General features: G+C 39.1%; 1 protein-coding gene across 4 annotated transcripts in view; it reads right to left on the bottom strand.

The window, feature by feature from the left end:
• ZMYND8 (zinc finger MYND-type containing 8) overlaps nt 1-13,468 on the bottom strand; it is a 97,964-nt gene that overhangs the window by 8,265 nt on the left and 76,231 nt on the right. For 3 of the 4 annotated variants that reach the window (XM_075011320.1, XM_075011321.1, XM_075011322.1), the window contains 4 exons: nt 9,798-10,154; nt 6,357-6,547; nt 4,523-4,603; nt 948-1,026 (listed from right to left, as the gene is read on the bottom strand). In XM_075011320.1, coding sequence (XP_074867421.1) covers nt 948-1,026; nt 4,523-4,603; nt 6,357-6,547; nt 9,798-10,154 — 708 coding nt within the window. Of the gene's footprint in view, nt 1-947; nt 1,027-4,522; nt 4,604-5,369; nt 5,471-6,356; nt 6,548-9,797; nt 10,155-13,468 lie in introns of those variants that run through there. The other variant, XR_012647834.1, reaches the window with a different exon arrangement.

Raw genomic sequence — 13,468 nt, 5'->3', positions numbered from 1 at the left:
CAATTGCATACAGTATCCTGTCTCCTTTACAGCCATGTTGTCCAACAAACTAGCCACATGAGTATGGCTAGTTGGCTTTAACAATAAATACATTTTCAGCATAATTTGGCTAGTTCGCTACAGAACTGGTTGGAAACCACAGCTTTAGACAAGAGAGTCACGATGTCATCACAAACATCTCTTTCTGAGAACACAGCTGTAACAAGGCACAAGTTCCAAAGCCAATATGATTCAAGAAAGCTTTGAAAGTCATACTTAGTTCAGTGAACAAAATTAGATAAACAGAATCCATACACAGGATTATGCACCTGCAAAAAATAAGTCTCAACCTTCTTTACCAGAACAGCTGCACAACTGGAAAAATATGATAGCATTCAACAACTTTGTCTCCTAGACCTAAGGCCAGTTCAACACTACATATTAAAGGGATTCAAGAATTTTGTAACTTGTGCTTCACTGCAACTTTCCCCTAGAGTTATTAAATTAGCCAATGAGTACTGAAGTGTAGCAGTACTTTAATCATGGCCTCATTTCCTGGCTATACCATGGTGGAAATGAAGAGACTAGGAAGGGATCATCTAAAGCCAACTATAATGTCTCTATGCTTACTGAAAATTTCCCATGATGGGGAATCCTGAAATATCTGTCTATGTTAGGTTATCCAATGATCCACATGATGAGGACCAGGTTACTATACTTTTCTTCAGAAAACTTTCCCCAGGCCTAGCCCTATTTCACTGGTTAATTTCCGAACCATTTTTAACTGCTGTTTTCAGTAAAACAGCAGCTGCTTAATTTCCTGGGTATATGTCCAGTAACATCAACACAGCACTTTCTGCTCTATTTTCGAACACTTCACACATGGACAATTTGTACTGTCACATAAATGAAACAAACATACACCAAAGTCCTTGAAAGCATATTATTTTAGGCTGTACTTTTCATACCAAGATTGTGTTTCATTTCTGATAGTTCCTGTTGATGTAACCACTGAAGTTTCTCTATTTCAATTCTCAAACGACGAATCTGAAATATTGAAGAGATAAGATTTAAAAAACTGGACAATACAAATTTGGTACATGCAAAACATAGTACTTAGTTACTCAGAAAAACTGGTCTTTAAGACAAAAGGTATGATTCTCATTCATACTAGGGCCTCCTTTGCACTGCTGTGTCAAATTAGAATTAGGCCCAAAACATTCTGACCAACTAACTAATGTTCCAGAATGTCTGGAAGTACCAGTAAGAGACATAGAAAGCAAACTCTTGCTTGTGGGCATTTCCTACAATAAAAAAAGAGAGAGACTTGTTTTAAAACTCAAAACTAGGTCTGTTGAGGGATAAGGTTTGGAGAATGCTTTCAGAAGTCGTAAAAGAACACCACACTGATGTAGAAATTACAGACCTTGAAGCACCAAAAAAGAAAATCTATCATCTGCTGATGGCATCTGACTCAGATGATAAAAATGAGCATGCATTGGTCTACACTCTTCTGGACTGTTAATAAGCAGAACCTGTCATCCGTATGGATGCATGTCTTTAGGAATGTTGAAGAATAAAGGGAAATATGAATCTTTAGAGCATCTGGAAAGCCAATATCTTGTGACGATGGCTATGACAACGCCATGTAAATGCCTACTCTCACTTTCAGGTGACATGCAAACAATAAGTGGGTCACATTATCTCTTGAAAACGTACACAAGTTTGTCTGAGAGACTGGCTGAACAAGAAGCAGGACTGTGTGGACTTGAAAACTAAGTTTTACACTGTTTTCTTTTTGAATGCAGGTTTTGTACACAATTCTACATTTGTAAATTTAATTTTCATGATAAAGAAACTGAACTACCATACTTGTAATGAGAGAACTGAAAAGCACACGTTCTTTTTTTAAACAGAACAAATATTGTAACAGAAATTAAAGTGATGATGGAACATTTTTATTGTAACAGAAGTCAATATATTTGAAAATGTAGAAAATATAAAAATATGTTTAAATAAATGGTATTTTGTTGTTTAACACATGATTAATCATATTTTTTTAATCATGTGTTTAACCCTCAATAATTTATTTAATCACTTGACACAACCCTACTCACAACAGTGCTGGACCTGATTCTCTTCTTCTTTACATGATTTTTACATCAAGGTAATTCTATTAACATCAACAGAGGCATTCCCAATTTACAAAAATGTAATGAAATGAATAATCAGCACTTTATCACTATAAAATATTGGACTAAAATTTGTCAGGCTTCTTTTCTGATCTAAATCAAACTAAACTGACTGTTATTTATGTCTTGTAGGGTGCATCTACACTAGTCGGCTATGTCAAAGCAGCTTTCACAACATCAAAATAGTACGCATCGTGCCTACACATGCCGTGAGCTATTTCGATGTTGAAATCGACATTAGGCGGTGAAACGTCGAAATCGCTATTCCTATCTGAAGATGGGAATAGCGCCCTACTTCAACGTCGAAGTAGGGTGTGTGTAGACGATCCGTGTCCCGCTACGTCAAAATAGAGGGGTCCTCCATGGCGGCCACCAGATGAGGGGTTGAGACACGGTCTGTCCAGCCCCTGCGGGGCTCTATGGTCACTGCGTGCAGCAGCCCTTAGCCCAGGGCTTCTGGCTGCTGCTGCTGGGGGTCCATGCTGCGTGTACGGGGTCTGCAACGGGGTGTCAGCCCTGTGGATCTCGTGCTGTACAGGCCAAGTGTGTCTGGGAGGGACCCTTTAAGGGACTGGCTTGGGGCTTTCCTGGCCCCTTATTTTGACGGGGAGCGCTTGTGTGCGTGGATGCTACAAATTTCCTTCCAGGGAGGCTCCTTTCGACATTCTCCGTTGCTACTTCGATGTTGAACGTCGATGGCACCAGCCCTGGAGGATGTGTAGACGATACACGTCGAAGTTGCCTATTTCAATGTTCTTATGTCAAAATAGGCTTCTTCGATGTAGTGTGCTAGTATAGACGTAGCCATAATCTTTTCAAAATGGCCTAAGTATGTTCCTTATTCGTTTAAGAACTGTACAGAATGGGTACATAAATCACTTAAATCAATGATTTTTGGATAAGACTACACAGCAAAAAAGACCTACGTCAGCAATGAGTGGTGACTGGTTAAATCAGTGGTGTAGACATTTAGTTACACTGGAACTGGGCTCACTGAAACCCAGTGAAGGGACAGGGTGTCAGAGGTCACATTCCAGCCAAAAAAGGAAGGTCTATATCATTGATGGGCAACCTGTGGCTCATCAGAGTTTTATATGTGGAACACAAGACATTTTGTTTACCATTACCCATGTTCCGTAATTCCAGATTCTTCTGGTTTCCACCCATTTAGGGTTTTTTTTCCCCTCAATATTACTAAAGTGACATACATGTAAAGCAAAGGGCACGTGAAGTGATATGCATGCCGACTGCATACACTATTGCCGGTGAGAGCCATGCACTTGTTGTGCATACAATCAAAGAACTGCAATAGTTCACTTAGCACATGTTGCAAATTCTAGGTTTGCAAGTGCAGTTAGCAAAACTACCCCTATCCCAGGAGACTATCTTGGTTATCACCAGTGCTTTTTTTTGTGCAGGTGCTTGCCAGTATCTCCAGGATTGGCTGTGGGGGTGAGGGAGAGGAGTGGTAGAGACAGACGAATGAGGAAGGAAAGCCAGCTGAGTAGCAGCTTTTTTTTGTAATTACAAAAAAAGCACTGGTTACCATAATCTTGCACTGAGATGAAGGTGAGCCACTCCTCATGCATCCCACTCGCTAGCCTAGGTTGCCCATTGCTGGTCTACATTCCTACTTTTAGTCCCATAGTCCATTGACCAGGTTGCCGTGGGCTTTTTTGTTGTTTTTGTGTAGAGACACTCTTGCGGGTTAAAAGTCACTTCCATTCCAAAGTTTTCTCTTGCTTATATTCTAAGGCAGTTTGCATTGTGTAATCAGTTTGTACCATTTTTAAAAGAAAACAGACAACACGTGAAAACAATTAGATATAATTTCTGAAAGTAACTATTAAGCATGTGCAGCAGTTCAACACAAAATACTATCCTTTCATCTAAACAATGGAAGAATAAAATTATCAAGAATCATGAGAGCTAAACTGCAGCTTCTGCAATGCAATCATGAGAAACTACTGGAAGGCAAATGTCTAAAGTAAAAACGAAATTTAACAAAATGCTACACTACAACAGAGCATCATTTGGAATTCAATTCAGTAAAAAAATTCCTCTCAAATTCAGCTGAAATGTTCAATGTTTTTTAGGTAACGTTCTGTGTTTTTAAAGCCCCTATCTCAGTCTGCTATGGTCTCTAACAAGGACTCCTATGAGGTATGGTAAAACAACAAGGATAATGCATCTGTCACAACAGACATAGATAAGACAGCAAAAAAGTTAAGATGCACGGGCAGCTATAGTTCAGGCCAACTTTCCCATATAATTTAAGTAAAGTATTTTTTATGTTTGAGGATTTCCTAAGTTTTAAAAAAGTAACATGCTCTACTGACAACAATACTCACCTCAGCTATTGTACTTCCAGTGGTATTTTTGGAGAGATCATTATATATTTCAGTCATTGTACCCTTTATTGCATCCATCATCTGAAAAAGAAAAATCACTTTTTTCCAACAACTTTTAATAACTAATACTGTAAATTCATTTTATTTGTTTTTCTTCCCTGACATGGGTGAACTTACATTACTGTAACAGTGCCACCTATCTATATACATTTATCAGAATACATTTTGAAAAAAAATTTACTGAAGATTATGAAGAGATTTTGGAATGATATCCAAACAATACTGCAAGAACTGATAGAAAACTATGCCCAGACTTTTAAAAGGTTGAAATAAAGTATTTTAACTGTCCAACTGATTCTGAAATAGCCATCTATTCCTTAAAAAGAATGGCTGCAATAGTGATAGCCTCCATATGGCTCTGCTGGGGACAAGCAGCCAACAAAATGCCATAGGACAAGCAGCTCAGTTTCTTCATGACTTCAAGCATGTCACCACACCCAAAACAGACTGCTGGCTTCATTCTTATAAAAAGTCATGATCCAGAAAAATATATAAATGGGGCTCTTTAATGCACTCAGAAGAATGGACCTGAAAAGGAGACAGGATGAGATAGGAAACCTAATTATGAACAGAACGGCTCTGGTGATAAAATATTGTAAGAATGTCGCAGAGCCCTGAGGTTTCATCTTTGCAAGTAACTAGAGGCACAAATTTCCCAAATAATATCAAAAATATCCAGTGTACAGTGAATATATTAAATGCATTTTTCATCATAGTTAAAATTAAGTCAAACTCTGTGCATTAGCGTCTGCATTAGTCCCAAGATAATAAATACTGCTAAACTTACAAAATATTGCATTTCTGCTCAATTAACATATGTGAAGCTCTGGTTTCTTTTAGAAGGGAAATGTTGTTCTTCATCAAATCAAACCAATAGTACGTACAAATCTGTAATGTATACATAAGTTATCTCTAAATAAGGGCACATGCTTATTCATATCAGCTTCATTCTTGACCAATGTCCAACCTATACATTGAAAGATGTTTCCATATGGTGAAAATATGCATTCTTTTAAAATAAGAACAGTTTTTATTTTAACAGAGATGTGCAGAAAGCCAATTTCATAGTAATGCAAATATTTTATGACTAAATATAAATTTACTCTTCTGTGCAAAATACAGTAAATAAGGTATAGATCGCCTACCTTTGAACAAAGGGGAGTAATGGGGCTAGGGGAACACAGCACTACTAGAACAGCAGTGGAGTTGTCAAGTAATGACAGTGTACAGTATGTGTGGTCTGTGGCTGATATTTACAGATTCCTGAATCAACCCATAAACAAAATATGCATATTATACAAACAGGGTATCTGGGAAGGAACAATTAACATGTCAACAGCGAAGTCAGGAATAGAAGTCGGACCTCCTAACTTCTTGTTGAGTGCCTTAGCCACTGGACTATGATGCTCATTGTTACCAGTTAATCTGTTCCCCATTTAGAATGTATACAAGAGGAATACCACTTTTTTTTTGGGGAGGGCCACATTATAAAGAACTGCTTAAGACTTCTCATGAAGGTTGCTTCTAGTTGACCTGAAGACGTTTTATAGGGTTACATTTTGGTCCACAGAACTCAATGGAAATAGAATTTCTACCTTGTTCTCTCTCTTTTTAGAGCCCAGCAAATCTGAGGAATGGGAATACTACAATGTGATAATAAACCATTCTTCTAAATTTCAGCAAATTATAGCACTTTTAATAAAGCCCTTTATGATCTGCTGAGTGCCAAATTAATTCAAAATTATTTTTAGGAGAATGTTGCTCAAGAACTTACTTTGCTAGTGTATTTTGCAATATCTGCAGCCACATCAGCTGAAGCTGTTGCTATGGGCAAGTCTGTATTAATTGAAGAAGAAAGTGTACTTGAAGATCCAGAACTAGTAACCATAGAAACAGGCTGAGTACTTGTAACCAAGGTAATAGTAGATGTGGAAGTGCTCTGGGTGATCTCTTTTTGCTGTACAGCTAAGAAAACAAAACACACAAATTCAACTTAGTCACTATACACTTTAAACATTTCAATAAATTAACAGGCAAATAGCTAAAAACCCATTTATTATCTTACTAATGTAAGGCATTTTTTAGTAAATGGATGCATCTAGCCATATCAATAATCTAAGACGATGTCTACACTACATGATAAATTCAATCTTTAGGTAGTTAGCTCAATTTTACAATGTCACTGTCTTCACTGTGAATCCCACCGTGTCGATTGTAGGGAGCACGATGGCGGATATGACACCAACAATGTGAGTCGGTGTAGTGCCAATTTCAAAAGTCAGATTAATGTTACTGTGGAAATGGCATTTACTTAAACCATTTATGGGCCACCAGAAGCGTCCCACATGTATCCCCCAATGCCCCACAGTTGTCCGCTCTGGCCACGTCCATTTCTACTACTCTCCAGGTGCGCAAGAATAAGGTAACAGGAAGCCTGCGAATTTGAATTCGGCAGCAGGAAGCCTGGGAAATTTAAGTGGGCAGCTGGAAGCCTGAAGTCATTTCTTTCTATCCATTGCATCACAACAGTAGCCATTGCATTGCATCTATATCCATAGCATTTATAGCCATCTTCCAGCCATCTTGCCATCATGAGTAGTCACATTTCTAATATGAATTTTTAAGGTCGTGAGAGAGCTTCAGCATAGTCTCATAACAAGATCATGGATCTCCTATGTGCAGATAGGGGAGAAAAGTCAGTAGCAGGCAGACCAGAGTCTGCAAGGAAAATGTGGACATTTATGATAAGATGTTGCATGGGATGATTACCAGCGGTTACTCCTGGGATACTCCGTAATGCCGGGTGAAAGTGAAAGAACTGAGCTAGACCTATCATAAAGTCCAGGAAGCCAATGGGTGACCCAGGTCATCACCCAAGATGTGCTAGTATTACAAACCACTGGACACCATTCTTGGGAGGGACCAAACCATGGTGCCCAATGTTAATTGGGACTCTTCAGGAGGCCCTTCTGTGGAGCTGGTGGGGGGGACCAAGAGAAGCCAAGCCTAGAGGAGAAGCAGGAGCCATGATGGGGATGTGTGTGCCATCTATTGCCCCACTGCAGTTAGGAAACCCAATGGCAGCAAAGTCAGCCACTATGTGCTGGACATATCCCAGGGTCATAGTCTTCTGCATGAAATGGCAACAGACTGCACTGGCTACCTACATCACCACAGCCCCCACTGTAGATGTGCCCACCCTGAATTGATCTGCCACTGACCAGTAACTGTTGGGTGTTGTGCACTTCCATAGATCGATTGCCACTTGCTTGGGAACCTCTAAAGCAGGTCTAATTCTTGTACTGCTGTGCTTCAGGGCAGGAGACAGCAAATCCCAAAGTTCCATGAAAGTGGACTTGCACATGCAAAAGTTCTGCACCCACTGCTGGTCATCCCAGACCTCCACAATGATGTGGTCCTACCAGTGTATACTGGTTTCATGAGTCCAAAAACACTGCTCCACTGTAAGAACTGCATTCAGGGCAGCCAGCACTTCCAAGTTCTTGGTCTGCAGTTCTTCAATTTCATCTCCACCTTCTTCCTTCACAAACATTATCTTAGCCCACTGCCCTTCTCAAAACAAATACTCTACGAGATTCCAGGAAGTGGCCATAATGAACTGAGCAATGGCTTGAAGCATTCAAGGATCCATGCTAGTCTGCTGTTTGTTTGTTTTCATGCACTTAGTAGGTGCTCTGCATTCTGGGATAGTGCTCTGCATTTTGAGATAATGACATGAGACACCCACAAGCAACTGTGGCACATGTTTCTTCCCCACAACCCAATGATGCAAACCCCCCAGAATGCAACAGGGCAAAGCTACTGTGGGATAGGTACCCACAATGCATTATTCACACAGTTGAACTTGAATAAGGCAATGGAGACGTGGTAAGTTGATACAGAGAAACGTTAAGTTGACTTTCCTGAACAACTGTGGACAATTATCTTTGAGTTTATAAAATCAAGGTTAAAAAGTCACATTTATTAAAATAGATTTTTATTTCATTGTGTACTTGTAGCATAAATTCTGAATTCTTTTGCTACTATTATTTATAAAACTGTTATAAAATTTATAAAAAATTATTTATAGAAGTCACGAAATAATGCTGAAATTCCCTTACTGATCATTTGTCCTAAAGGTAAATATGCTAACATATAAAATTGTCACCTGTAAATTTTAGTTGCATGACTCCTTTTTTTGTCCTCATTATTTCCAAACTGGAAGCTCCGTCATGGGAAGTTATCAAAAGAAGGTTGACAAACACCTTTCACTCAGTGATACTCTGACCTTAGTGATTCAGAGCTACATTAGTGATCTAATATTACCCAAAAGACCCATAGGGGGAGGAGGGGTGAAGAGCATGTGTGAGAGTGTGGTCATGGTTAATCTGAACAAGTATTATTATTTTAATCAAGTACAAGTTGTTCATAACATTAATAAAATAATCCTCAAAGATTAATAAGTGATTAATAATTAAATCACGCAATGTTTTAATAGCACAAGCTGCAAAGAGATGCAGCAGACACACTGAAGACCCACTTCCAGATCCTAAGCCTCCATCTAAGTATAACTGGATGTTTTCTTGGTCTTGACGCCTGCCTCAGCACAGAGCTGGACTTGACTTCTTGAGACTCCCTTCCAACCCTACACTTCTATGATTCAGAAAATAACTGAAATCACTCTTCAAGAGCTGTGATGGTTGACAATGGTAATAATATGCAAACTTATTTCACTTTAAGCAAGGGTAAATGATTCTAAAATCATACCACAGGAAGCTATTAATTTTGGTAAGCTGTTATGCATTTAAAGACAACAACATCTGTTAGTCTATAAAGTGCCACAGGACTTCTTGTTAGAGAGTCACTTTTCAAAGTAGAGTCATACTTGAAATACTTTGAGAACAACAAGAAGTCCTGTGGCACCTTATAGACTAACAGATATTTTGGAGCATAAGCTCTCATGGGCAAAGACCCACCTCATCAGATGCATGAGTAATTCATCTGATGATGTGGGTCTTTCCCCACGAAAGCTTATGCTCCAAAATGTGTGTGAGTCTCCAAGGTGCCACAGGACTTCTTGTTCTCAAAGGTACAGACTACCACGGCTACCTCTCTGATACTTGAAATACTGGCCTTCATAGCAGAAGGGCTGATATTACCATGAACGCCACCAGGCAACTATGGCAACATGGATACATTGTTACTAGTGTAATACCTTTTACTGCCTGTCTTGTCTGGTATCTTGTCCCTTGAGAAGACTGTGGTTGTTGCGACTGTTGAGACTGCTGGCTCTGTTGCTGTTGCCGCTGTACCTTTTGCATGTGCCATTTCTGAGATGACGTTTGAAATTTATTTGAAGAATTCCACACTACTCTCTGCACAGCAGGAGCTGTTTCCTTAGGCAGAAGCGGCCTCTGCTTTTTCACAGGGCTCCCTGTGGCTGCTGCTGGAGCAGTAACAGTAGAAGTAGCACTGGTAGTAGCTGTGACTCCAGCTGGTGGAGTTTGAGCAGCAGAGCGGGTAAGCACTGGCGTTTCAGGTGGAGTAGTAGAAGGTGGAATTTTACCTACAACTTAAACATATAAGATAATATTGACTTTTCACTAAGACTTCTGCTCTAGTGATTTACAGCTCCAGTTTTAGAAGAGACACACATGTATATTCCAGTAAAATAAATTTTACTGTAGGTAAAATTCACATCACCACAGGTAAGCTTTTTCTCACCGCCTTGTATTTTGAGTCAATGCACAACTACTAGACATTACAAAAAATCCCTTGCCTACATTATATAGAAATGTGGCAGGTTAGCCTCTGCTAGGATGTAATCTGAACATCAAATAGAGGTAACACAACTTTACTTAATGCTTGGGAAGACTTTACAAAACCAAAGAAAAGAATAATAGAGTCATAAAAATACCTGAACCAAAAGCAGACTGGTAATTCTCTATGTTAATCAACTGCATAGAACACATTGGAAATGTATGTGTTTGCCATCCACTAGAATTCTCCCACAACTTATTGTTGGATCTCAGCAGTTTTTATAAAGACACTGTAATCCTTACAAATAATCACTATAAGAAATCCATCTATTTCTTTAGATGAAAAGTGAGTGCTTTCTTCTTCAGTCTGACATAGAAAAACTAACATTTATTTTGAAAACCAATAAATTCTTCACCACCATCACTTGTTCAGGTTTCCAACATGCATGCCCCCTTACACAGCTAGCCGTGACAAGACCCTTAAAATGTCCTCTTCAATCAAATAAAGGGGGGCGCAGCACAATCGGGTGCTGGATCTCAGGCTTAAACATATCATTAAAATGTTGAAATATGTTACTGGTTGTATGTATGTGTATTCACATTAACACACCTATTAATACAGTTTTTGCATTCTACATACTTTTCTTGCACATGCTGAAAGTTTTTTCCATATGAACAAAATCAAAATTTCCATCACTTTGGATTACATTAGACAGGTTGGGGGACCCTGCTAACAGCAGGAATGAAAAGTGGGGCCAAATGTAAAAGTTTGCTCACCCCTGATTTGGAAGACCACTGTGCTTACAGGTGGAGTGAAAGCTGAGCAATTCTTTTCAGGTAACAAATGTGAGGAATAGTCTCAAATTGATGTGTCATTAGAAGATGTTTTGGAGCAAAGTGATAAACTAAATAGCAGTAAGTCACCAGGACCAGATGGCATTCACCCAAGAGTTCGGAAGGAAGTCAAATGTGAAACTGCATAACTACTAACTGTAGTTTGTAACCTGATATTTAAATCAGCTTCTGTTCCAGATGACTGGAGGATAGCTAATGTGATGCCAAGGTTTAAAAAGGAGTCCACAGGAGATCCTGGCGACTACAGGCCAGTCAGTCTGACTTCAGTACCAGGCAAACTGGTTGAAACTCTAGTGAAGGACAGAATTGTCAGATACATTGATGAAGATTACTTGTTGGGGAAGAGTTAACACAGCTTTTGTAAGCAAAGTTGTGCATCACCAATCTATTAGAATTTTCTGAAAGAGTCAACAGGCATGTGGACAAGGGGGATCCTGTGGATATGGTGTACTTAGATTTTCAGAAAGATTTTGACAAGGTCCATCACCAAAGGCTCTTAAGCAAAGTTAAAGGCCATGGGGTAAGACGGATGGTCCTCTCTTGGATTGGTAACCAATTCAAAGATCAGAAACAAAGGGTAGGAATAAACAGACAGTTTTCAGAATGCAGAGGTAAATGGTGGCGTTCCCCCAGGGGTCTGTACTGGGACCAGTCCTATTCAACATGTCTATAAATGATCTGGAAAAAGGGATAAACAGTAAGATGGCAAAATTTGCATAGGACACAAAACTACTTCAAATAGTTAAGTCCCAAGCAGACTGCGAAGAGCTACAAAAGGATCTTAATAAATTGGGTGATTGTGCAACAAAATGGCAGATGAAATTCAGCGTTGATAAATGCAAAGTAATGCACATTGGAAAATATAATCCCAGCTATACATATAATATGATGGGGTCTGACTCTGCTCTTACCGCTCAAGAAAAAGATCTTGGAGTCACTGTGGATAGTTCTCTGAAAACATCACGCAATATGGAGCAGCAATCAAAAAAGCTAACAAAATGTTGGGAATCATTAAGAAAGGAATAGATAATAAGACAGAAAAAGTCATATTACCTTGATATAATCCAAAGTACATCCACATCTGGAATGCTGTGTGCAAATATGGCCGCCCATCTCAAAAAAGATATATTGGAATTGGAAAAGGTTCAGAAAAGGGTAAAAAGATGATTAAGGGTCTGGAATGTCTGCCATACGAGGAGAGATTAATAAGATTGGGACTTTTTAGCTTGGAAAAAAGACAATTAAGGGGGGATATGAGAGAGGTACATAAAATCATGACTGGTGTAGACAAAGTAAATAAGGAAATGTTATTTAGTCCTTCTCACAACACAAGAACTAGGAGTCACCAAATGAAATTAATAGGCAGCAGGTTTAAAAACAAACAATAGAAAATATTTTTTCACACAACACACTGTTAACCTGTAGAACTCCTTGCCACAAGATGTTGTGAAGTCCAAGACTATGGTAGAGATTAAAAAAGAACTAGATACATTCATGGAAGATAGGTCCATCAATCGCTATTAGCCAGGATGGGCATGGAGAGTGTTCCCAGCCTTTGTTTGCTAGAGACTGGAAATGGGCAACAGGAAATTGATCACTTGATGATTATCTGTTCTGTTCATTCCCTCTGGGGCACTGGCCACTGTCGGAAGACGGGATACTGGGCTTGATGGGACCCAGGATCTGACCCAGTCAGATCTTACTGTTCTTACCTTTATTTAGTACTGTCAAAAGCCCAGAACTGGAATAGAATATCCATTACATTTGATGTTTGACATTCTCAAGTCAGAGGTTTTACTGATGCAATTCCAAAAAAAATCAGCCCCAAACAAATGATAGTTCCTTTAGTAACCAAGTGTTAAACAGTAGGCCCAGAAAACATTGACTATGAGGTCCACTGTGATAATCTATATTTTGCAGAGTAATGCTGACATCATTCAATATTTTAGTGTGGTTTCCTACTCTGGGCAAACGCATCCTAGTAAGAGCAAATAGTAAAGGCAAGACAATAAAGGCAACCACTGTGTGAGCTCCCTATTCAGTCAAAAACAAAAATCAGAGGAAGTCATCCATGCATGGAATCTGATCCATTCAGTAAGGGATTGACAAAAGGCAAGTTTTCCCAAGCACTGAAGTAAAAGAAAGCCCCACTTCTATCCTGACTAAAAAGTCGTTAATTGATCTTTGAATTGCCTGCAGATGGATTTACGTCAGCATCATTATGAACTGTAAACAATTCTTAAGCCAATTATTAACTGTTTATATACTTGCC

This window comes from Carettochelys insculpta, chromosome 17, assembly GCF_033958435.1.
Source record: "Carettochelys insculpta isolate YL-2023 chromosome 17, ASM3395843v1, whole genome shotgun sequence".
Taxonomy (NCBI): domain Eukaryota; kingdom Metazoa; phylum Chordata; order Testudines; family Carettochelyidae; genus Carettochelys; species Carettochelys insculpta.
Note: the sequence above shows the minus strand (reverse complement) of the source record. Positions and strands in the feature narration are given on the sequence as shown.